The sequence below is a fragment of the Panthera tigris genome, chromosome D3 (genome assembly GCF_018350195.1).
Source record: "Panthera tigris isolate Pti1 chromosome D3, P.tigris_Pti1_mat1.1, whole genome shotgun sequence".
Lineage (NCBI taxonomy): Eukaryota > Metazoa > Chordata > Mammalia > Carnivora > Felidae > Panthera > Panthera tigris.
Window position 1 is genome coordinate 72,170,130 of NC_056671.1, and position 26,609 is coordinate 72,196,738.

The 26,609-nt window shown below is 36.3% G+C and overlaps 1 protein-coding gene across 1 annotated transcript in view; it reads left to right on the forward strand.

The window, feature by feature from the left end:
* DCC (DCC netrin 1 receptor) overlaps positions 1-26,609 on the forward strand; it is a 631,926-nt gene that overhangs the window by 481,434 nt on the left and 123,883 nt on the right. Inside the window, exon 17 of the mRNA XM_042961575.1 lies at positions 22,656-22,751. Coding sequence (XP_042817509.1) covers positions 22,656-22,751 — 96 coding nt within the window. The remainder of the gene's footprint in view (positions 1-22,655; positions 22,752-26,609) is intronic.

A 26,609-nucleotide genomic window follows, 5' to 3' on the forward strand; every position in this document is an offset into this window, starting at 1 on the left:
TAAAGGATGGATAGGATTCATTCTCATAGGAGAAGATACAGTGTGGTATGTACAAGATTACAAAGTCAAGAGAAAGCAAAGGAGGTGTAGGCCTAGTAAATTAATCTTAGCTAGCACTGGCCATTTGTGCCCTATGCATTGGTCATTCTCTTTAAATGCTCTGTTCAGTATCCAGAATTCTCAAGGTGGAGCACTTGACATTCTTATAAGGACATTTGGAGTCTAATTTCTGACACCCTTACTTACTTTGGAGAGTCCTTAATCAGTACACAGTTGAGTGGTTCCTGACTTACCCTGCCATCTTGACATTATGTCCTGGCTTCCTCCCTGGATATCCAAGGGTGCTAGTGATAATAAAAACTTTGTTATCTTTCTTAAGACTATGCCTGGGCTTTTAATTGCTTTGGGGGTAGTGGTAAGGGGAGAACAGGATATGGGACAGATAGCTGAGATTTAGATAATTAAGATTTATATAGCTAAGAATTTAAAGAAATCTACGTTTAAAAAGTGGCAAATTATTTCATTAGATAATGCGTCAAAAATGTGTATGTTTTCTAGATATTCTGTGCATATGGGTGTAGGTGTGTGGGTATATGTGTTTTAGTGATCAGTATTCCATTGGACATATGTGGAGGATAAGACATATACTAGTCATGAGACTAGTACAGGTAAATTAACAAATTAAGGACAGTAATTTAACAGAATCTATTATCTTTAACAATGTCTATTCTGAAACATATTAATTGGTTCAAGTAATCAGATATAATATCTAATATATAAATTACTTTCATATTTTTTTAAATAACACTGTCGCTTTGGAGGGGCCATTGGTGATGCATAGCCCAGATTTTAGAAAAACATTGTAATCATACTTGGAAATATGTTATCTTAAATTCTACTCAGTGAGAATGGCTGTTTCCTAAACTAAACATTTTACTTTGTCTTTAGAATAAGAAAAAAATGGCCATATCGTTCACAAATAACAGATTCTGTTATAAATCATTAAAAGACAGCAAGTTGGGTTGTATTTCTACTGTTGTATTATATGTTAATTTATGTAAACAGTAAGTAAAGCAGAACTACAACAAGTTTTTCACCCCCTTAAATCTCTTGTGAAAACCACTTATTTCATTAGTAGAGATTAAATATCTGTGTTCATAGCCTAGAGAATTTCTGAGAAGTCATAGTGTTCTGAGGCAAGGGATCATTTTTTTTTCTAGAAGTATTTGAGTGACTGTCAACATAGTTTTCTTAACAATTAGCAGACAAGTGACATTTTAGAAGTCACTGGTTTTTTAGATATGCCTCTTTATAAAGTATAATGGTTTGAATAGAGGCCCCACCAAAAATATGTCCACTTCCTAAACCACAGAACCTGTGAATTAGAAAAAGGGCTTTTTCCACCTTCTCTGAAAAAGGGGTTTTTGCAGATATAATTAAGTTAAGGATCTCTGGATAAGATTCTCCCAGATTATTAGGACGGCCCTAAATCCAAGGACATATCCTTATAAGAGACACACACAGGGAGGAAGAGAAGATCATGTGAAGACAGAAGCAGAGACTGGGACAGTGTGGCCAGGAAGAATGCTGGGAGCCACCAGAGGCTGGAAAAGGCAAGGAAGGATTTTCCTTTAGAGCCTCCAGGGCATGTGGCCCTGAAGACACTGTGATTTGGACTCTAGCCTTCAGAACCGTGAGAGAATAGATTTTCAACTTAAGCCACCAAGTTGATATACATTGTTAAAACAGCCCTGGGAAAGCAATAATAAAAATAACTCCTTTTTTAACCTCCTTTTTTTTTTTTTAAATTCCTGAATCAGGTCCCATCTACTTTCTAAAGCAGCATGACCAATATTAAATAATAATAATAATTAAAGGGGCGCCTGGGTGGCTCAGTCGGTTAAGCATCTGACTTCAGCTCAGGTCACGATCTCGCGGTCCGTGAGTTCGAGCCCCGCGTCAGGCTCTGGGCTGATGGCTCAGAGCCTGGAGCCTGCTTCCGATTCTGTGTCTCCCTCTCTCTCTGCCCCTCCCCCGTTCATGCTCTCTCTCTGTCTCAAAAAATAATAATAATAATGAAAAGTTAAGAAAGAGCTCAACCCAAAAGGCAACATTGGCAAAAGAAAGCATTAGAGTAGCAGGAAATGACCGTGTGAGAAGATTCTTGGTGGTGGCATTAGATGCAGAAGAAGGATGGTTCTCACTTTGCAGTCAAGGGAATATTATCTCAATTATCCAAAGGAATTGTATTCTTCTGGCTAGTCAACCACACCTCTTATGCTAATGTCTGCAAGCAAATTAGGAAGTGAATACCAGCCTTGCATTTATTCCTGTCTACCAAGGCCTTTGTTTTTCAAGAAGAGACAGAAAAGACACTTGGATGGAATACAATGAATACTGCACAGAGGGTTTTTGTTTGTTTGGTTTTGGGCTTTTTCCAAGCTAAGAGCAAGGCGTATTTACAGTAAAGAAATCAAATTATTTCTAAATAAATAAATAAAAGCAGAGCCAGGAATTATACCCACCAGAATAAAAGTAAATGACTTATCTTTATGGTAATCTAATTCACAAGTATTACACATCAATTAGTCATCTCTGAGCAGAAATCAGAGAACACTACTAGACAAATCTATATTTATGGAGAGGATGTAGGATTGGGGCAGAAAGATTTTCTTCTTATGCTTGACCTTAATCCTATTAAAGTCCTTTACTACTATATCTCACAATTGTGAGTAACAATTCAGTTCTTAATTGTTACTTTCTATTTTTTCCAAATCTCTGATATTATTGCCACACCATCTTTTATTATTTGAACTTGCTGTGAATTTTTAGAGGCTATTATTTTGACCACAACTGTGGGATATGTGTCTGATGACATACAGAAACCAAAAGCATGGACATATGTATTGTCAATGTCAAGTGAAATGTATTTAAAGAATATTTTATAACGAGTAGTTATAGATTCTTATAAAAGTAGTATGATATTCCATCTCTTGACAATAACAGGTTGAAAATGTCCATTTCTCTCTTGGTCCTTTACTTGTCTGAATGACAGTGGGAAATGTTTTTAAGTTTCAAAATGCCAGTGCATACGTTGCAGTGATTTTTTTCTGTTCTTGGTCAGGTTACTTAGACTTTGTGTCCCGGTTTCCTCAATCTGTCAAATGAGCGTAACAAGCACTCCTGGTCTTCAGAAGAACAAGTGTGGGAGGAGAAAATAGGTCCCGGTGGCGTGGTGGAGGATGAAGTTATTTTTGAAACAAGTATCATGTGTCTTCAGGAATTAAATTTGGTTTAAGATTTTTTTTCTCTTTTCTGAATAGGCTATTACTATAAACATTTGAAACTTTTTTTATGCAAAGACTATTATTTTCTGTAAACTATATTTTATAGTTGATGAAGTTTGTATAGTAGTTTTTATAGTTATTTTGAGTTTTTATAGTATTTGAGGAGAAAACAAGAGGGAAACTGATACTAATAATGTTCAATAAAACAAACATTGTTTATATTGCTATATATTAAAATCTTAAGAAATTTACTTAATATGTGCCTTACAAAGACTAGAGGGCATGCACAGCCCATAATAATGGCAAAGAATAGCATTTATTGAACACTCAATATCTTCCAAGCAATAAAATATGCCCTGCCTTACTGGATCCTCAACAATAATCCCTGAAGAAGAGTGCTCTGACTGACACCATCTTATAGATGGGTTAATAAGGCAAAGAAAGCTTAAATGACTTGCACCAAATGTCTTAGCAAGTAAGTGACAGAACCAGGACTCAAACGGCTTGACTCAAAGCATTTCTTAACTATGCTATCATATTACATCAGCTTCAGTATCTTCTACAGCTATCTTGTGAAAGTCAAGTACAGCTTTGAAATGTACCTAGCAGGTGGAGCCAATCCATCTGAAGTTCTAGAGTAATTTTCTGAAGTCTTATGTCATTTTTCATAGGCATTTAGTACCTGATAATTCTTCAGGCATTTTTTGTTGTTTTTCTTGAATATTACAGAAGTTTAAAGTCTACTTCCCCCCGCCCAACTTATCTCTCTTTCTCTTTTTGTGTGTCTCTCTCCCTCACATACACACACACAAAGTCTCTTTATGCTTCTTTGTCCATTGTCTCTTCTATGTGTTTTTTCCCCTCAACTGAAGTCTCCCACCTCAGCTATCCAAAGTTGCCCATAATATGGAGAGAATATATATAATTTGTATTTTATTTAAAATATATATTGAATTGAACAGTGATGACTTCTATAGTAAATTGTCAGTAGAACAATTTATTTTCTCTGAAAATAAGTTGCCTCATATGGAAGTGTGGGCCTCCAGTGCTTTGCCTGATTCCCTAAGAGTCAGTGAACAGATGAGAATTGGTTGTTATCAGTGAGATACATTTAGAGGTACAAAATTCATAATAAATAAATTGTTCAAGATCATTAACATTATAATAACAGCAAAATAAAATTACTTGGATAAGTCTGTTCAGCTAATTAGATAGAGTTATTGGAGCATTTGTGTGTTTAGAGTTTAATGCTGTAAATCAGCAATTCTATCAACATATATCAAGTGCCAAAGAGAGAAGCAATATTGCCAATTATGGCTGAATAGAAGGAATACTAAACTTGGAATCAGAGACTTAATTTAGAATCTGGTCCTTTTTATGGTATCCAGAAGAGCAATGACAAATAATAGAGTTTTTCTAAGCCTCAATTTCCACACTGCCAAATAAAAAAAAAGCAAAACACAGGTTTCTTGAGATTATTTGGAGGATTAAAAAGTAATGTATGTAAAACCACTTACCATATATTTTTATAAAGTCTTTTTTTTTTCTTTTTCTGCTTTCACAATTAGAGAAAAATCATCCCCATTTTCTCATGAGAACATAACTGCAAGTTTGGCTGGGAAATGTAATCTTTATTTTGCCAAAACATTGTCCCAGCACATGTTCATGGATTTTCTGATTGAAGAAAAAGTGGAGAATGGACAGAAGGAGAACATTACATTAGTCAGAGTTTTTTAGAGGAACAGAATGAATAGGAGGTGTATATTATATATAATGCGTACACACACACACACTCACACACACACATACACTCAAGCTAGAGACCTAGGAAGGTTGGCGAGCTAGTGATACAGAATTCAGTCCATCTTCAAAGGCCTGAAAATCAGGGCAGCCAATGCCATAAATCCTAGTCCAAGAGTAAGAAAAGATGAGCTGAAATGTCCTAACTCAACCAGTGAGGCAGGAAAAAGAAGGGGAGTGAATTCCTCTTTCCTCTACCTTTTGTTCTATTCAGGCACTCAATGGATTGGATGATGCCCACACACATTGCAGAGAGTAATATGTTTTGCTCAGTCCAACAGTTTGAATGCTAATATCACACACACACACACACACACACACACACACACACACATCCAGAAATTATGTTTAATCTGAGCACCTTGTGACCAGTCAAGTTGACACATAAAATTAACCATCACAAACACTAAGAGTTTTTCCTACTATACCATATTACAAAATGCAAAGGAACTTGGAGAATTCTAAAATCCCAACTTTTATGAAATATTTCCACATTAATAAGGCAAAAATAACTTGGGGGGAAATATTTTTGTATTTTTTCAAATTGTCTTTTACTCTTTCATATGTGTTGATAATGTGATGATATCCAGATATCACATTTACCAACTTGTTTTCCTACATACATTGCTTCATAAGTTTCAAATTTGTAAATGTTAGACATAGTCTTTGAACACTTTTGTAGCCCTCCCCACATATGTACACACACACACACATACACACACACACACACACACCCTCATCATGATGTTTCTCACATTGTTGGAAATTTTGTCCTATGCTAAATATTCAGCACTCTTTCTGAATTCTACCTTCAAGGATAAAGAAAAAGCAGCAAACTTTTCATTTCCCGAGTGAGGATTAATACTTAAAACCATGGATGGGAGCCCAGTTAGTCCATTACCAGATTTAATGGTTTTTGAAGGGATCAGTTAGAAATCATTATAGTTGATGGGTAAAGGATGAGACCAGGAATATGTGAGTGTTCTAGTATTGAGCATTTGTTAAAACAGCCATTAATCAGGTGTTAACCTTACTATTTATAATCATAAGCAAAAATGCAGCACATTAGAAATGAGCCTACTTGTTAGAATTATTCATTTGAAAATCAGTCAACCACAGACTTTCCTGACATCAAAAAGGCTGAAAGAACACTGGGTGATTGCTTAGGAAATTTATGACACCAACATGAGTATCTTTCACATTCCACAAAAGAAATACAACAAATCTTTTGCTGACAAAGCTGTAGTCATTACAGATTTTATATTTCAGTTTACGGAGGAAGAGCTTCTCTCAAGCAGATGGCTTGTTTTATCACAGGAACTTTCTCACAGGAGAATCGCTTAGGAGAAAAACTTCAAATAGATTCGGGTTGAATCCTGAGTCTACCAGATATAAGCGGTTTGACCTTGGCAAAGATATTTAATCTTTTTGAGTACCAATTTTTTACCTTTAAATTTCTTCATTTACCCATTAATTTTTCATTCAACAAACACTTTTTAAGTGCTTACCACATGCCAGAAACTATGGTGGGCACTAAGGATATAAAAATAGAGAAAAATGTCCCCTGCCTTCAGAATGAATCAGAATGCTCATCTCTTATGATGAGCATTAAATGTGTGTGCATTAAAAGAGGGAGCATGTATAAATAATTATCACTGTTCTGAATCATCCTGGTAATTATCTTATTCTCTTTTGAAAAGAACTTTCCATGGGTTGTCTCTTCTAATTTCATCCAAAGGCAGCAACTTTAGCAATATACCCAACTACTTGACTTCAGCAAGACACTTTGTCATCTAGCCAAAGATAAGTTTCATGTGTGACCTTCTTTACAGTTGTGGATGGCTGCATGACTAAGTTCTGGCCAATGAAGGAAGTAAATGTGACATTGCCATGCTCAGGCTTTGTCCCCTCCCAGAATGCATGAGCACATGTGAGTACTCAGACCCCTTTCTTTTTCTTGCTATCCACAAGATGACCAGGAATTAGAGACGGAAGTCACAGAGGATGGCAAAGTCACATGACCAGCACTGCTCTATTTTGGTCTTTCTTAATTATAACAGCTTGGTTGTATCCTAACTAACACAATATATCTGTGACATATACAGTTAATAACTAAATATATGTTATCTTGAATGCTAGAAAGGACATCAACATGTTAACCTTCATCACTGAAAAATACTTTTTTAAAAAATATTTCTTGATTCATCTTTCAAACTAATACTGTGTTATTAAATATCTAATACTACTTCCCTACTTTACTAATTTTTTCTTTTAGTCAAATTATCTTATAATAATTACAGTACAAGAAAAATTGCTTATACTCACAAAGGAAAAAAAATCTTAGTCTTTGTTGGTGTCCCTTCTATTTTAAGTAATACCTAATAAAGTAAAATTCATGAACAACAAAATAATTAGAGCAATCTTTTGAAATCTGAACTCTTTATTATATTTTTATAATTTTTTAAAATTTATGTAGCCTTCAAAACACCCAGACAGTTTTGATATTTGACAAAATCGAGAAATAGTATTTAAACAAGTCCTATATCTATTTCTTTTTTTTTAATATGAAATTTATTGTCAAACTGGTTTCCATACAACACCCAGTGCTCATTCCAACAGGTACCCTCCTCAGTGCCCATCATCCACTTTCCCCTCCCTCCCACTCCCCATCAACCCTCAGTTTAATGAGAAACCTATATATATTTCTAAATTAATTTTCTAGATTTGATCTTTGCCTTCTCCACAATGCATAAAAACTTCTAAATGTAATAGGCTGAAATAAATATAACATAAAAATGAGAATATTCCTTTTAGCTGTGTAGCATTGATAGGAGTACACAGCATATTATGATGTTTAACCAACAGAATCAAATTTATAGAAAGAAGTGAGTGCTTCCTTATCTGGGTGACTCCTTAGGATTTTAAACACTTAGATAGTGATATTGATGTTGACAGTGGCTTTTAGAAATATCTTTTGAAATCTCTTTTAGAAAGTGCAGCATGTCCTCTTGAATTTCTTCACTGATAGAAAATTTTATTGGAAGATATAATTTAATATACCAATTAACAGTGACTCAAGGCCAAATCTTATATATAAGATGAACAATAAATTATAAAGCAATATTTCAGATGAATAAAAAAAAGCTTGAAAATGGTGAGATTATTCTTGTACTTGCATCCTATTTTAAGTTTTGTTTCTCCCATAAATGGTATATTCAAATATCCAGGAGCAAAGACCAGAGATATCTCTTGCCTTATAAATCACCTCGGGGTTAGGCCACCTTGTCTGAAGTATAATCCCAGTCTGCGATTTTCAAAGGAAATGGCACTGATGGGTGTCAGAAGGAGAGAAAGTGACCAGTCCTGGAAGAATGCTTGTGTTTCTTTTTTAATCTACAGAGTCAGATTAGTTTTTATTCTCAATGTTTTTGCATAGTCCTAGAAGCGGTGAAATAGAAATGCTTTTGCTCACAGCTATACCATCAGGATGATCTTGCAGACTTTTAAGAGACAGAATAGGCATCAAAGAGAAAGTTATGACCCAAAAAAACATGAACAAAGTTTTAATTAAATATATAATAAATAGTTATAAGAGGTGGCAATCAATACAGGTTAAAATAATGAAACAAACACCATTGATTGAATGTCAAACCAGTATCTAGTAATTTTAAAATACAGTATCAATAATACATATATAAAATAAAGATATTACACTTGACATTTACAGATTAAAAAAACAAAAATGGAGCTTAGAAAATTGGTCAAGAATATGTACCATTTAAGTAATCAAACTCATTTTAAACTCAGGTATGCCTAATCCGACTGCCATGAGCTTACCACTCTGAATTTCACTTTTTAGGGTGAAATCTGACCTAGAAGGAAGAACTCTGTCCTTAGCCTTAACTCTGAGTTTAGTGGTTCTCACTGAAAGCTAGGGGCTCTGTGAATTCAGTAAGGTTATATCCAGCCGCGTTCTAGGTCTGTAGCCCCTTTAGAGTTTACATGTCTAAATGTTCTCCTATACATAGTTACCCTCTTCCTGGGTGTCACTAAACAAGATGTCAAAGAAAGCAGCTTAACCGCATGCTTGTCTCCCCACAAGTGGATAGGTTGTTACTCACTATTTCCCTTTGCCTACCATCTTTCAGAATTTTCCGAACATGAAGTTGTATTACAATCAAGGTCCATTTAAAGCAATCATGTATAAAACTGTCAATTATGCTCCATTTCTATATCAGTAATATAATTTAATATATTTTGCTGGGACCAAAGAGTCTATTTTGTTTCCTATTTCATTGCCTTCTTGATAGTGACAGCATTATTTTACTTTTCCCATCTATCTACTGAATATTACCATTAATGCTGACGTTCAGTTGACTCTTGGCTCAGCTCATTGTAAATCCATTTGATTTTGTCTAATTTGTTTCCTTCCCTCTCCTACCCACTCACCCCAAGACAATCCAAGTGGGTAACTAAAACACTAGTTGATTTTCTTGGGAACTTAGGTCAGAAGCTCTATTTGTGATCAAAGGGTCTAATGCTGCATTCCTTGTACCATTTACCATTGGTAGTTATTATATTTACCAGGTCTTTATTCTTACCTAGTTATTCTGACTTTATTCCTTTATGTTTTATTAAAGCAAGAGGTTAAAAAATTAGTTCAATTTTGCAGTTACCTTAGAATTATCATTAATTTAATGTTCCTTTCTATTATTAACAAAGTTATTTTCCACCTAGTCATATTTTCTTGAGTTGAGTATATAACGAAATGAGCAACAAGTCCAAATTTTAGAGCACAGAACTGAAAATTATGAGCACTTAAGAGTTTCTTAGTTATGGTAATTTTAGTACCATGGGCATAGAAATTAATTAAGATGTATATGAGATATTGAGTCATATACAAAACAACGCTTTATACTTACCTTTAAGTGTAATGTTTGTGTGCAACCTATTAAATTAAAGTTCAGCCCAGACTATAAAATCAGAGTATGTATAGGTAGTGTTATTTCGTGTTTGAAGAGAAAAATAGCAGCAGGAGCGCTCGCGATGAATCTGCTCCATCTGCTCTTTACATTGCCCACAAGCCCCTGGTAACCATGGCAACACCACTGGAGAGGAGGGTAAACAGAGCTACTACATAGGTATATTGTCCAACATGGAAAGCAATAGCCATGTATGACTCTTTCAACTTAAATTAATCAAAATTAAATAAAATGAAAAAAGTCTGTTCCTCAGTCTCTTACATTTTAAGTGCTCAATAGCCAAATGTGACTGGTAACTACCATCCTGGATAGTATAGGTAGGAAACAGTTACATCATTAAAGAAAGTGCTATTGGACAATGCTGTTTTATAGTACTTTGTGTGTTACCTTAAATGGCACTTGGTCTGAGATAATGAAGAAACCAGAAGCAACAGTACGTGGAGAAATGATAACTGTGGTTGTAACTAAATACTTCACTAATGCATGTAGGCTGCATGTCACTTAAGTGTTTGAGTATCATCTATTTGGTATACTGGGTAATTAAAGGGCAGCATTCAGATAACAAAAGACATTACCCAGATGAAGGCAGAAACTTGAGTGAATATAAAACCTGACAGATTGAGCAGGCTACTTTGACACACACACACACACACACACACACACACACACACACACACAGTCTTAGACACTTATTGAATGAAAAAGCAAAATCAAAATATAAAATAACAGTCCCCATGACATATGCTAGTGTACCATGTTAGGGGAAAATCAAATGGTATTTATATGATATTGATGTGCCTCACTAAAAAGTAAAAATTTTAATTTGGGCTCTACTTAAAATGATGCATGGTGAAGTCCCAAAATTACTTCTGGTTGTGTCTTTATTTCTACTTTTCCATTTCAAAGAGAGTGCGAACTATTTGGAGCCTCTTGCCCATCCTGTCTTATTCAGTCTTTATCCTGCAGTGACCCATGGACAGTAGGACAGACCTGGCTTTGAATTTAAGCACTGTTTCTTAATGAGTTCTATGACCATCACTAAACCTGAACTTTCTCATCTCTAGAGTGGGGACATCACTGTATCCATCTCTTAGGGTTCCTGTGAAGATAAGCATGATAGAGCATAGTAGGTTGGTATCCCCTGCACCAAATGCTCACAAACCAGGACTCAAGGCATTATTGTAACACCTACTCTTTTTCCCCAGCACCTGTGTATTCATATGCTTATCAGCCTTTCTCTTCATATCTTCTGTTTTCCATTTTTTTCTACTTCCTTATTCCCTTCACCCTTCCTTGGAACTCAAAGGAATGAATCAGGAGAGTCAGAAGAGAATGAGCCCAGAAAGTAAAGAAAAAGGAGAAAGGAAGTAGGAAGAGAGGAAGGAATGGCAAGCACTTGTAAAAGGGAAAGATACGCTTCCTCTTTCAGTTCCTAACCAAAAAAAAACTTTAATGTATTTTATTCTTTATTTATGCTAGGGAATCAGTTTGACTTTTAAACCAAAGTAATGATTTGTTTCCTTGAATTAGCTAATAGGTGAACAGTATTTTTGTTTTTTTAAGTCCTTAGGTGGTCCTACAATATTAACTACTTGTCTTTTATCTACTCCATTCTTTTCTTCAAGAAATATGAACACCAAGAAGAAAACTTTTATGTGTTTGACTATGTTGTCTCTGGAAATTTCCTAATGTAAAGCTTTGTTGAGAAACTATTTCATTAAGTCCTCCATTAGTAAGCTGCTGGTAGAGCTTCATAACCTAAGCATTTGCTCCATCATCTCTCCAACTCTGAGTGCTCGCTGCCAAAGCAGATCTCGCTAACTAGAGCAGGTGAAAAATGTTTATTCTGCTCTGGTTGGTGACTGAAAGTTGCCCTGCAGAATGGTCACAGAAAACCTCAGACCTCGTTGCCCGAGCACTATGGAGGAGCACGCCTGAGCACGTGGAAGACATGCAGCTCCACCTGTATCGTCTCTGGTTGAGATGAAAGCAAATGGACGCCAGCCTCACCATGTCTAAAATGGAAATGATTACCCCTGCCCTATCCACTTTGGGATATTGCTGACTACTTGATTAAAAAAAAATATTTTTAAAATCAAAGCACTGTATACATGAAACAGCTTGCTTTTCTTCAGTGTGATGCAAGATACTGCATAAATTTGGTATGATTCACCAAGGTAGAGCCAGCCAATAACTCTAAGAAGATAATCTCTAGTATGAGCCTAATTAACCTCAAGACAACTAGTTAATTCAGTGGGGAAAAAATAGGAAACCAGTTATTTGGGAGAGTAGCTGGAGGAGTAGATGCACTGCTTTCCCAAGACTTAAGGTAAGAGTTCACCATACCACAGGTTATTTATATACAATTCTCACACGAAGACCAAATCCAATCTGTTTATCAGTGATGCCACTTCCTCCCTATACCAAACAAGACAGAAACAGCAATTTTTCTCTCCCTCCTTGACTTCTTAGTCCCAGCAATAAGTTCATCTCACTGTCAGACTCAAAATCTTGGAGTCATTCTTGATTTTTCCCTTTCCCCACTACCCCTCCAAACACAGCTACAAAGTATATTCTTCACACCCATCTTTTTTCTCTTCATTTGTACTAAACCACTCCAGGCCAGGCCCTTGTGATTTTTGTCTGGACAATTACAGTAGCGTCTGAGGTATACCCACTTTCAACCTCTTTTCATCTTTTCTGGACCACATGGTTCTAAGGATTTAATATCCCTAACGGCCCAATTCAAAATGTGTAAAAAATGTTCAAGCTGCCACCTCTTCTTGTAAAAGGCAAGTAGTGCAGAGTGTAAGAGGCTGAATTTTGGAATTAAAAATTCTCCCCTATACTTATAAAAGGGGGATAATTATTCTTCCATTCAACAAATATTAATTGAGTACTTATTACATGTCAGACACTGGATTAAGGTACAGATTACATAAAATAAGGGATGTGGGTTAGTCAAGAAAGCACCTAATTAGGCACCCAATAAATGTTAGTACCAGGAAGAGAAGAAACCGTTGCTGTCTTTAAGCTTTGCTCCTAGCGTGTGTGATGCTACAACCACTATGAGCTTGCACTTGTTTATCCCACTCTTTCTTCTCAACCTTTCTTCACCAGAAGATTCAGCAAGACTGTCATCTTCTCCGCAAAGCCTCTCTGATTCTAGAACACTTTACTGTGATGGTTTTTAAGCTTCCAACACAGCTTCTTCATTACAATATTCCTCAAATGGCCAGTGTCAGAAAGACGAGAGATACCAAATGCTGGCATGGATGTGGTGAGAAGGGAATACTTCTGCAATGTTGGTAGGACTGTCAGTTGTACAGCCACAATGAAAAACAGAATGGAGGATCTTCAAGACATTAAAAATAGAATTACCATATTATCCAGCAGTCCTACTTCTGGAATAGATCCAAAAGAAATGAAAACGCTAACTCAAAACAATCTATGTAATAGCATTACTTACTGCCCCCTCCTGCCATGTTCATAATGGCATTATTTACCATAGCCAAGACAGGGAAATAATCTAAGTGCCCATATTATTATTCAGCCATAAAAAATGAGGAAATTCTACCATTTGCAACAACATGGATGGCCCTTGAGACATGCTAGATGAAAGAAGTCTGACAAAGACAAATATTGTATGATCTCATTTATATTTGGAACCTTAAAAAAAGCTCATGAAAAAGATGGGGCACCTGGGTGGCTCCGTTGGATAAGCGTCCAACTTCGGCTCAGGTCATGATCTCACCATTCATGAGCTTGAGCCCCACGTTGGGCTCTGTGCTGACAGCTCAGAGCCTGGATCCTGCTTCCAAGTCTGTGTATCCCTCTCTCTGTCTTTCTGCCCCTCTCCCACTCGTTCTCTCTCTCTCTCTCTCAAAAATAAATAAACATTAAACAAAAATTTTAAAAAAGAGATCAGACTTGTGGTCACCATAGGAAAAGAGTAGGGGAGGAGGCATTGGAAGAAGATGGTCAAAAGGTATAAACTTCTAGTTATAGGATAAATATGTACTAGGGATGTTACATACCACATGATGACTAGAACTAAGGCTGCTGTAGGATATCCAGGGAAGTCATTAACAGAATAAACCCTAAGAGCTCTCATCACAAGGAGATTTTATTTTCCTGTTTTTCTTTTTTTTTGTATCTATATGAGATGGATGTTAGCTGAACCTGTATGTTAATCATTTCACAATATGTATAAGTCATGTCATCATGCTATATGGCTTCAACTTATACAATAATATGTATCAATTACTTCTTAATAAAATGGGAAAAAAGAAGAAAAGTCATCAATGCAAATAAGGGCTTTTTTTCCATCATCTTTCCATAATCTTTCTAGGGTATACCTAGAAAACTTAAAACTGTCTCTTAAACACAGAAGATGCTCAGTGATAATTCATAAATGAATAAATGAATGAATGAAGAATAATTGAATATGAATTTGCAAGTGAGAAGGGGAATTGTTGCACAATCTCTTTGGACTAGTTTTTCATGAACCTGCAAGTATCAGAAAATGCAAGTTGGAATCAAGAAATCTGAATTCTACATTGAGATTGATTAAGGGTTTGCTGTTTAGACTTCATGAAGTAACGTAACCTTGCTGTGTCTCATACATTCATCAATTCAACAAATTTTTGTTAAGCATCTTCTATCTGCCAAGCAAGAAAACATTTCCTACAAAGTTTGTTTTTACCTAACTTCTTTCCTGGTGATAGAATTTGGTAGGTTAAAAAAAAAATTCTCTTAACTCTTCTTTTTGGACTCAAATACTCACACAGACTAGCTGAGTATCTGGTATTACAAGACTGGTTAATAAGCAAGTCATAGTATAATCTGACCATTCTTTGGACAATGTTACTAGAAAAGGAAAAACAAAATGAAACAAACCAAAATCTTCATAAGGGTGCTGGTTAGATTAGCTATTAATTAAATTTGCAAAGAAGTTTATGTAATGAAGTAGAATTGAGTATTGAATATATTATATAAATTGCATCTTTCTCGAATATGAATTACTCATCCTTTTAACAGATCAATGCAATCAGCTCTATTTGCTATACACCCATTATACTTAATTAAATGGTTCCGGTCCAGTGGGGTCAAAGGTGTCCAATAACATTTACCATCTGACAGCAATCCAGTGGCCTGTACTCTATGCATGTGGTAGCCTGGTTCACGGCAATGAGCAGGCTTCTGCATTAGGAAAACAGCTACCACTCTAATTTTCTCTAATTGACTTGTTGGCAGTGCTAATGGGAGGGCAAAAGATGCAGGAACATGAAGACTGGGCCCCGACAAGCACTTGGCATGGATAGGTCCACTGATGAAGTACATAATCTATAATGAATGAAGGACTGCAACCTGTCAATCTGGCACGTGCCAGTGGCATTTAATTCACACCAAATATTAATTAAAAATAATGATGTTCTTCTCACTGGCTTTTGTTACCAAGTACAGCATCTTGGTTTAGTCCCTGAGGAGCTTTCCACAGATCTTTTGATTCAGTCCCTCAGCCCCAGAGAGCCATTCATCTCACTACCTTCAGGAAAGCCTCAACAAAAGGTCTTAGAATAATGGGTCTCTCACCTACCAAGTGTGTAGGGAAGGAGAACCAAGAATCCTCTCTATTACCCATCCCTTTTCTTTACAACCCTTATAATCAGTAAATGTGCATTTATTCACTTTTTTTTTGAAGCCACAACGAAGACACTGGTTAGTAGCCATGTGTTTTAGATTCTCAAAGAGTTATTAAGTATTTTTCAGCCTTCTTTTTCCCAATCCAATGTATTCTGTAAGAAAAGTTGGCCAAATAGTGATAAAAATCTGATCAACAATTTGAAATCTGTGTAACCATTCAAATTTTCCATAATTAAAAATAATTCCCATGGGTATCCACCAAAATCCAAGTTATTTTAGTATGATTCGATCAAAGTGAATTGAAATGAGAAAATACTACTATACTTTATTTTCCAGAGGCAACTGATACATTTTCAAGCCATGTATCTGCATCATTTCAATAAAGCCAAAAAATAAATTTGCTGTCATAATTGTCATTAAATGTATTCCTTAACAATGGGGTCTGACCACAATTAATGGTTAATTCATTTGCAATTCATTATGGTATTAAATGTGTTTAACTCATTTCATTCTTCTATAGAGGGAGCAGTTCTAGGCAATTCTTTTGTGATTTACTGGTTTTAAAGTGTAAGAGCTCTGAGCATGTGCAGAAAAATAGCTCCACATTGCCCTCTAGTGGTGCACTAGTAAATGGCACTCTCCTTTTGCATGGGGAGAAAACCCTTCTCTGTTGCTCCCAGCATCTTTTCTCCTCAACACAAACTCAAAGGAGATGCCAGTATCACAATGGAAAAGGGGATCAAGGCATTATATCCCACTATCCACTATTAAACAATAACTGAATATTTTTGTTATTGGTGTTCAGGCTAATTCAGTTTGGATCAAGATTTGTGGGGGCATGAAAATTTCCTATTGCATCCTGAGGAGATCCAGGTGCAGTTTCATAAAAGCACTATACAGAGACCAGAGACAGTCCAAAAGATGTAAATGTGCAGGTAGAATATGAGGAAAATAAAGGAAATATTGGTTTTTTCATTAAAAGAAAAAAAAGTAGACAAATAGGATTGTGGAGTTGACCTAGGTCTTTTATTTCTTTGGTAGCTCTATGTTACTTTATAAAAGTCAGTGAACTTACCTGGTCCTTAAATTGCTAACTGAAAACAGGAAAAGACCAGACCAAATCCTCTCCAGGACTGCTGGCTCTGAACTATATTCTTATGCCAGTGACAACTCCATTGCAAATCTGTTTACCTCTCCCAAGGCTAAGCCATTACCACATTTTACTTAAATTTAAGCTAGCTATCCCCTAGGATGTGCACAGCATAGTTGGGATCTGTGGAAATTGGCAGTTTTGTAATTCATTAATCCAACAGCTAGGAAATTATAAAAGTTCAGACTCTTTGCTGGCATATCCATGGCTAGACACTAAGTGGGGAAGTTGCCATTACTCAGATTACCAGAGACTTGTAAGCAAGTGTCAGTATTGAAATGACAGTTATGTCACATTTACTATGGGGGAGGTTAAGAAATGATGAGTACTGCTCAAAAGCCAGATAGTAGCTAGATGAGGTACTGGTATTGTTATAATTCAGATTGAGATAAAAATCCAAACCAGTAAACTTGAGAATGAACCAAGTAAGATGCATTTTTTTCTCTTAAATGAGACATCATATGCACTCCAAAAGGCAGAAAGCCAATGGTGCGCAAAAGCTATGGAGGCTTTCGGAGTATGTTTTCTAAGGAGGTATAAACTGGGTAGTTGGGAGGTGGGGACCGAGAGGTGAAGGCATGAATGCAATGTCCCAAAAACCATGCTAACAGCTTCAGCTGTTAACTCTGAGCAGGAAGTGAACAGCCTCTGATCAAGTCAGACAGCCTTCACTCTGAATTCCAAATGGAGAAGTCAACATAAAACAATCATACCTAATCACTTTGCATAAATGAGATTTGCTTTATTATTTTATTTCACACTCCTTACTTCCTTAGTATAGTTTCTACTTTGTTGCTGTTGATCTTATGGTTGACATGTTAACTAAGGAAGCCCAGACTTCATCATTTATTTTTCCATGAATAGGTGTAGATTTGCATGTAGTTGTATATATAGGAATCTGAGTTTATAGATTTGTGGCCTACCTTTCATATGCTGATAGGCTAGAAGACTGCCTTCCACATGCTAATAACAGCTTAGAGTGGTGGCTCCATTCCTTAGGTGAATTACTTAGATGTATTACTGTCAAGCATCCTCTCTGCCCTATTGTATCTCACACCTTGTGACTAAATCTCTCTCTCTCTCTCTCTCTCTCTCTCTCTCTCTCCTCTCTCTGCCTTTCTCCTTTTCTCTCTCCCTCAGATTTAAAAAGTCAAACCAAGCCAAACCAAACAAGAATCAAAACCCTAATTCCCAAGCACATGAGTTTTGGAATTGTTAACCTCTTCCTCGCTCCCTTGATAAATACATAGATAAATGCAAATATATACTATATGTGTATAATGTAAAACCAAATGCAATTTTACCCACAAAAAGGCAATTATATAGGGTTTGAACATAATGTAATTGTTTACATTGTAATTGTGCAGATAAGTCATGTGTATGAAATCAGACGTCGTCTCCATTTCAATAACCATAAAGGATGCTTTTCCTACTAGAAAAGTATTTTTGCTGACACATCTAACTGCATTTTTAACATACGCCTTTTTCCTGAGATTTTTTTCTATTTTCTATTATCCTTCTATCTCTAAATCCTACCCATATCCTCAAGCCCTAGTTCCAAGTCCATTATCTGCCAAGAAGTCTTTGATGACCCAGTCCATCACTAATTTTCCAGTCCTCTAAACTCACATAGCGTTCACAAGTAGTGTCATATACTGTACTGCTTAATTTTATGCAATCTTTCATTGTTCATTGTTTTCTCTGCCCAGAATTATGGTTGCAAACTGACAACAGAAGTCTATCTTTTGTAAATAATCTTGTATCTCCAAGAGTATTTATCACTGTTGACCGATTACTTTCTTATTAGTAAACTAGGTTCACAGCAAAAATTAATAAATAAATATCCTCTTTTGTAGGGGAAGCAATTCACTTAATTGAAGACTTTTGACTACATTAAACATAATTTTATTCTATTCCTCTTGCTATATTGTGGCTCATTGTGGTTTGGAATGTCAATATCTTGAATGCTAATATTTAGGTTACATAAAATTTCATGAAGAAAAAGTCATCTAATCAATTTTCAAAGAACACTGTCAGAGATAAATTCACTTATTTTTTTAAAATGTTTATTTATCTTGAGAGAGAACATGAGCTGGGAAAGGGCAGAGAGAGAGGGAGAGAGATAGAACCTCAAGCAGGCTCTCCTCTGTCAGTAGAGAGCCCAATGCAGGGCTCAAACTCAGGAACCAAACCATGAGATGATGACCTGAGCCGAAACCAAGAGTCAGACACTCAACTGAATGAATCACCTGGGTGCCCCTAAATTCACTCATTTTTAAAGCTTTTTTTTAATTGTTAAATAAAAGACAGATAAAGAAAACTACATGCAACAAATATATAGCTTAATGAATTATCATTAGTTAGACTTAAACTGTTTCTTTGCTCTATTCCTGCAAACTGGCATTTGAATCTAGAGGTTTGATCAGACTAAGTAGATTCCATCCTTTGGCAAGACTCTAGAGGGAGGGAGTTCTTTTATTCGGAGATACATAGTGCCTAGATATCTGTATTTTATCTTAGCCATCACAAATACTTAATGCCCATATCCTTTTGTTCATTACAGCTGCAAAATAGTAATATTTGAATTCTATCATTGGGTTTTTACTTGTTAGTTGGAATGAGATTATAAGTGGATGCTTCCCCTCACACTCTGTTGGTTACACAGTCATAGAGTTTATTTAAGAAACACATAATATTTGATCCTTTACCTAATTTTCAAGACAACAATTTGGTTCTCTGTCAACCTCAGAAGTCACCAACTTTTATTATTTATTATTTATTTATTTAAGTTGATTTATTATGAGAGAGAGAGAGAGCGTGCACATGCAGGGGAGATGCAGAGAGAAAGGGAGAGAGAGAAAATTCCAAGCAAGCTCTGCAAAGTCAGCACAGAGCCTGTCAGGGGGCTCAAGCTCATGAACTATGAGATCGTGACATGAGCCGAAACCAAGAGTCAGATGCTTAACCGACTGAGGTGCCCCACTTTTGTTATTTTTTAAAATATCTTTATGAATTCATACATTCACATGTATTTGCTGGGTTTCAATTCACTGAAACTCTTACCTTTATTGAATCTCAGATTGTCTTCATCTTTGGTCTGCTGGAGGCTCTTCAATTTGATTCCTGAATCCATTTGACATGAGCCTATTAGTCTTTGGTTGCTTCCTATTTGGTTACATCAACATGTTTCAGGCTTAATTGATATGCATCCTACCTCAGTCCAGGAATCAACCAGGTTTTCAAGGACCCCTTGTTTCTTGAAGTGCAAAAAAGTATTTTTCTCAAAATCCTAATCGGGACATTAGGGGTGCTAACAAGCACCCCTACTGACAATATCTCTAGACTTCTTCAGTGGGTAGAACTACAACAGAGAGAAAATGCCTTTTGAGTTTAAACTGAGTTTTTCCAATTAAATTTTAGAAACATAAGACTTTATATACTTCTTCTATTTTACATCAGTGTGTCCTTTAATCCACACTAATTTTCTGGTTCTTAAGGACACAGGATGATAGGATTATAATTTCTCATGATTATTCATTTGCTTTATCCAATATTGCATTAGTCTCAGCTTAACAAGAATAATGGTATCATCAGGAATAATAATTATCAAAACATTTATTTTTGCATACAGTACCCCTATTCTCTCTTATTTTTGACTTATGATTATAGACTAGCTACAGTGTCAGAACATGTAGCCATTACAAAAATAAAATCTTCTCCTTTTAACTCTCACCTCGTCTTCGTTCCTAGCATTTGTCGTTCACCAGTTAACTATTGGGTTGCATCTCCCTTGGTCATTTAGGATGTCGAAAGCTCATTTTCTAGTAGCTCTCAGGATCAAGGAAGCAACATTCCCTGGTTGCATATATGTTGATACCAGCTTGGGTGTGCCATCATGTTTAAAGTTAACTTTTGCTAACTATAAAATCCTTGAATTACATTTTATTACCTTGAATATCTCAACTAAATTACTTCAATTCCCTCTGGCATAAAATGGGACTGTGCAAAAGTCTGATCATAATTTAATTGTCCTCTGATAGGTCATGTATTCTTTCTGTCCAGATGCCTAAAAGATTTTTTTTAACTCCCCAAACATTTCTTGAATTCCACTCTTTTGTATTTGCTCCATTGTCTTTCTTTGGTTTTCTTTTTCATCAGTTAGAACTGCATTACTCATCAGTTAGAACTTCCTTCTGTGCATCACTCTCTCCTGAATTCTATTTTACTCTCTCTTCGTTTCTTTTTGTTTTGTGTTTGTTTTTCCTTGAGCTTGTTTGTTCATCAGTCACGCTTTATTTTGAAAATTGTGTTTTTACTTACCTATTCTTTCTTGAGTTATGCCACCTCACTTCTATTTTTTTTCTAATTCTAATTTATGTTACTCTTGAATATCTGGCATCTAATTTTCTTAATGTGGTTTAGCTCATTTTGAAATAGTCAATCACAGGTGTGACCTACTTTCCTTGTGTATTTTCAATCCCTTTTTGGGAGTGTGCTTGTCTATAGAAGTGGCATTCTCCTCATTTTATTTTGTAAGGCATTTAACCTCAACAGACTTTTGTTGCTTGCTTGCTTTCATGTGACCTGTTTCCCTATGTTCCCTATGTTCCTGTTTAATGTGCTTTTCTAAATCCACACAGCTCCTTCTTCTGTTGCTTTCATTGGGCCAGAGCTCAGGACTCTGTAAATTGGAGCCTGTAGGTCACATCTGGCCCAGGTCCTATTTTTGTTTGGACCCCACTGAACTAACAATGGTTTTTACATTTTTGAAGAGTTGTAAACAACCAACCAAACAAACAAACACAGGTGAATACATGACAGAGACAATGCGATCTGTAAAGCTAAAAATTTGCTATCTGGGCCCTTTATGAGACAAGTTGGCCAACCCCTGATACACACTGAAAACTGTATGGCAACTTGCTTTCTAAGTTTTCATGATTATTCCTCTCCCCTACTTTTATCTAGACTTTCTCTTCCCTTTCATTTCTGTTACTTCTGTCTGCTCAGATTGTAACTCTGTACCCAGTACTTTGTCTCCAGCATAAGTCCTGTTCTGGAGAGGAGATATTCCAAGCTACTTTTGAGTATTTGTGTTTACTCAGATTGGTTATCAGATTGGTTATGTTATCAGATTGGTCTTCTGCATTTTCTAGCATTAGGTGATGGTTATTTTAGAATTACCCTGTTTTCAGGTTTGATGCTTCCCTCTGATTTCTCCTACATAGCTGCTGATAACATGCAAGTCCTAAGGTTGGTAGTGGTTTGTCCACATCCAGTTGTATTTCAGAGTTTGAGAGTATATACAGCATATCACCTACTTTTGCTGTAATTATCCAGATGCTTTTGGTTTTCTATCTAGTCATTCAGTCTCTCTCTCTCTTTTTCTTATGTTTATTTATTTTTGAGAAAGAGAGAGAGAGAGAGAGAGAGAGCAGAGAGAGGGAGACACAGAATCCAAAGCAGGCTTCACGCTCTGAGCTGTCAGCACAAAGCCGGATGTGGGGCTCAAACTCATGAAACGTGAGATCATGATCTAAGCAGAAATCAGATGCTTAATTGACTGAACCACCCAGGCACCCCCATTCAGTCTCTTTTTTTGTGGAGATTCAGGAAGATCAAAAACTGTATTGTCACCACTGCCACCTAGTTCCCAGAAGCAAACTCACTCATTTTTAAGCAACAATTTACTTAATAGATCATATTAAATTGTATTGGGGGAAAATGTTTATCCTGGATATTTCAGTACACTAAATAAATCAACATGTTTATTTTCTTTCTGTTTTTCTTCAGAGTCAAGTTCCCATTATGTCATCTCCCTAAAAGCTTTTAACAATGCAGGAGAAGGAGTTCCTCTTTATGAAAGTGCCACCACCAGATCTATAACAGGTAAGCTAAAATAGTTAATCCTCTCGTGACAAGGTAGTCAGTGTTTGAGTTGTGGTGGCAAAAACAAAACCAAACGCCTAAAGCAAAATAAAACAAAATACAAAGAAAAAAACCAAAATGTATGTAGTCATGTTCTGAGCCTTATGAGTATGTGTGTGTGTGTGTGTGTGTGTGTGTGTGTGTCTGTGTGTCTGTGTGTCTGGATATGCATGTATACACATATACACACACATATTTCATTATTTTCTTGGTTTTCAAAATTGAGAGGAAGTCAGTCTATAAATTAGTATGTGGGCTTCGAGAATAGGGATCTCTTCTTCTCTGTCTTCTTCAATAGCTCATACTTTGATTCCCCAATACCACTCTTCATTCTCCTGAGCATTTTGTTTCATCTTGCAGATCAGCACAATTTAGGCAGGAAAGTGTCCACATAAAAGCCACCAAATGCCCAGATGGCCACATGCTTCTCTACAGAGGATCCTTCAAGCTAATATGACAAGGAAGGACTGACCTCCTGGGACTGGTTTGGACTAGGCTGAGTCATACAGGTGGCCTTTCCCTGAACCAGGAACTACAGGTCACTCTAACAGTGCCCAGAGCATCATGACATTGGAAGTACTTGCTGCTTCTGAGGTTTAACACCTCTAGGAATTCTTATGTGAGTTGGAGTGTAAAGGCAGCACACAAGAGAAAAAGAGCCCAAGGAACTCAGAAAGGAGTGAGATCCAGGACATTTATGGAGACTATTTGTGGAGTAAGGCTGGACTTACTCAAAAATAGAATAAGTACAAGGCACTGGGGTGGCTCAGTGGGTTAAGTGTCCAACTCTTGATCTCAGTTCATGTCTTGATCTCAGGGTTGTAAGTTCAAGCCCCACATTGGGCTCCATGTTGGACATGAAACCTGCTTTAAAAAAATAGAATTAAGTACCCCCTTATTCTGTTCAGAATCACTAGATTCTGGGGGGAGCTGTTCAGAGTCACTAGAAAGTCACACAAGCACCTCCAAGAGCCTTATGTCTAAAATCTGAAAGTAAAACTCAAGAGGTCCATCTTTTTAATGAACACTTCGATCCTGCCCCCTTTCAAAACTACGAGCCTCAGACCTCATTTAACTCATCAGCTATCTTCACCTTAATGAGAATAAAGGATCTGAGAGCAGGATTTCATAGCAAGAACTGGAGGACATGGAAAATTACTAGATGCCTCCTGACAAGGAGAAATAAATCAAAATAGAATAAATAGTGGGATTTTTTGCTACCCCCTAAATGTATGTAAACTTTGTACAGTTTATTTTCCAAACTCACGATCTCCTTTCATAGACTATCTTAAGAATACACAGTTGTAAAATGAATTCATATGATGGTTCCCAGAATATACCATCACTTTATTGATTTCAACCAGATTTTCTTGTAAGGCAAAGTTGTTATTCCACAGTCTCCTTGAATCTTTCAAGGTCTATGACCTGCCTAAGGTGGTATGCAAAATTTGGGGTATGTGTCAATAGATTCATTTATCTGGGGAGACCGTTTAGGTCTCTCATTGTGTTACCCAAGGGACTCATGTCTCCCCAGAAGGGCACATAAGAAGTATTACCTTAGAGAATCTTTACTGTCAAACATACGATCTCCAAACACAGAGAGATGAAGCATGTGGAGGTCCAGAATGGAAACATAATGTGATGGAGGTATCTAGAACTTTCATTTCCCCTTATGTTCTTATTCTGCCAGCAGCAGGACTCTTTGGGAAATAACGAGCTACTTTAGCTGTACTTGTCCTTCCCATAATTTTTTTTTTAGTCCATCTTTTTCCTGCCTCTGGTGAAAGATGTTGAGCACCGGCTCATCAACAGGACTTTGAGCTTGTGGTCAGGCCACACAAATTATACTGTCACGAGTCGTTTCAAACTATTTTCGTATCAAAAGTAGAGCCCACAAAGAAGGGACACTTAGATGACCACCCCCCAAAAAATCAATTTTTGAGCAGAAAGTAGTAGTAGTAGTAAAAATAGTAGAGTTTAGATAAACTGAAGATAAGTTGCTCAGAGAGAACCATTTGGGACATTAACTTCTGCCTTCACATTTATTGTCATTGTTTAATCCTCGGCATATGGCATTCCCAGAGTGGTTTCTAAAATACCAGTGATCCATAAGACTATTTTTTTTTCCTGATTGGACTCTAATCCTAATGGATCTGGGAAATAAATGGATACCAAAACTTAGAAATTGTGCGAGGCATTTTCTAAATGAAGCAGAGTCAGTAAGGGGTTGAAGAGGAATGAATAAAACCAGTTCTTTCCAGAGGAAAAGTATACAATTTTCTTGGATGTGGCAGACTTATTGTGTTTCCCCACATCATGGAGAACAAAGGACAAATAAATGGAATCAAAGGTTAAGGCTCTGGGAGAAATTCTATCAATAAATGTGTCATAATGCCACAGAGAAGACATTCTCTGTCTTTGAGCTTCTCCCAAGTATTCCCTTGGGAAGACTTGGAAGAGGACAGCATAAAGTAAGTAAAATATCACAGGCAATAAATGCATCAGGCTGGAGTAAGTATCAGGCCATGGTGCTTTCTACAAGTATATGCTCTTAGATGTTGGCACACTCTGGAGCCTCATTTCATCCTGAATATATTAGTATTAGAGCTGAGGAAAGTTTCAAATGGGTATGTGAAGAGTTTTTAGTTTTCAGTAGAGCTTTGTATTTCTTATTGTTGCAAGAACAAGACATTTTGGGCCTGGATAAGGGAAGAGGGCAAAGGAATAAAGAGGTGTGTCGTTTGAACTTGTTTATTCTCAACTGTTTCATCAATGTCTGAATGAAGTACAATCCAGATGCAAAATTATGTTATTATTTTCAAAGCTTGCTTTGAACTTTGGCGTGTTAGCCAAAAATTCATGAACTCTTACCAAAACATCTATTAGGAACCAAATAGGCTTCTCTTTTTAGCAAAAGTTTTGAGGCTATGTTTTGCCCTTTTAATTTTTGATTTATTTAGTTTTTACTCTTGAATATAACCACTGCAAATCAGTAGCATATAAGGCACCTGAAAACCGGAAAAAGTTGTTCAGCAACAAAAGAATATTTTTAACTTAACTACTCAAGCAGTTTCTCTCCTGAGAGAAAGATAATTAGCAGTGTATGTGGCATTTATGTGTTTAGTGTAGGGCTTGCCATCCACTAGAACATTCTGCTTTATTGGAAAATTTCCATACCTATACTATCCAAGATGATAGATTGGCTTCTATGGCCATGGAACACTTAAAATTGGCTAGTGCAACAGAAGTGATTTTTTTAATTGTATTTAATTTTAATTAATTCAAACTTAAATTGCCCATGTAATTAGTGGCTCTTGTATTTGATGGTACAAATTTCCAACTTAAAGGAGATAAGTGACAAGCCATGCCTGAAAACAAATTGCCTTAAAAAAGTCAAGAAAAACTTGGCCAGAGATAGAAATTCTTAAATTATGTAAGTCTATAGATAAATACCAATAAACAACATTACTTGAAATTTAGGGAACACATTCTGGAACTGAGACTCCAAGAAACTCCACAAGTCATGAAAAATATAGTATTCTACAATCCAAAAACAGCCAGGCTGAATGCTAACATTTCTTTTAGTAGAATTGCTACTTTTCAAAACCTCATATATGGCACCTGTGGAAGATTATTATTATTCATATAGGTTTAAGAGCCAGATTAAGCAAAGAAACAACAAATCAGGTATAACACATTATATCGGTCGGTCAACAAAGAAGTTTGTGATTCAGAGCAGTCTTCCTGTGTGTATAACCTTCTTCTTGGAATGTCGGCTAAGAATAGAAACAAGTGAGGCAGCACCAGCCTCAGTTTGGC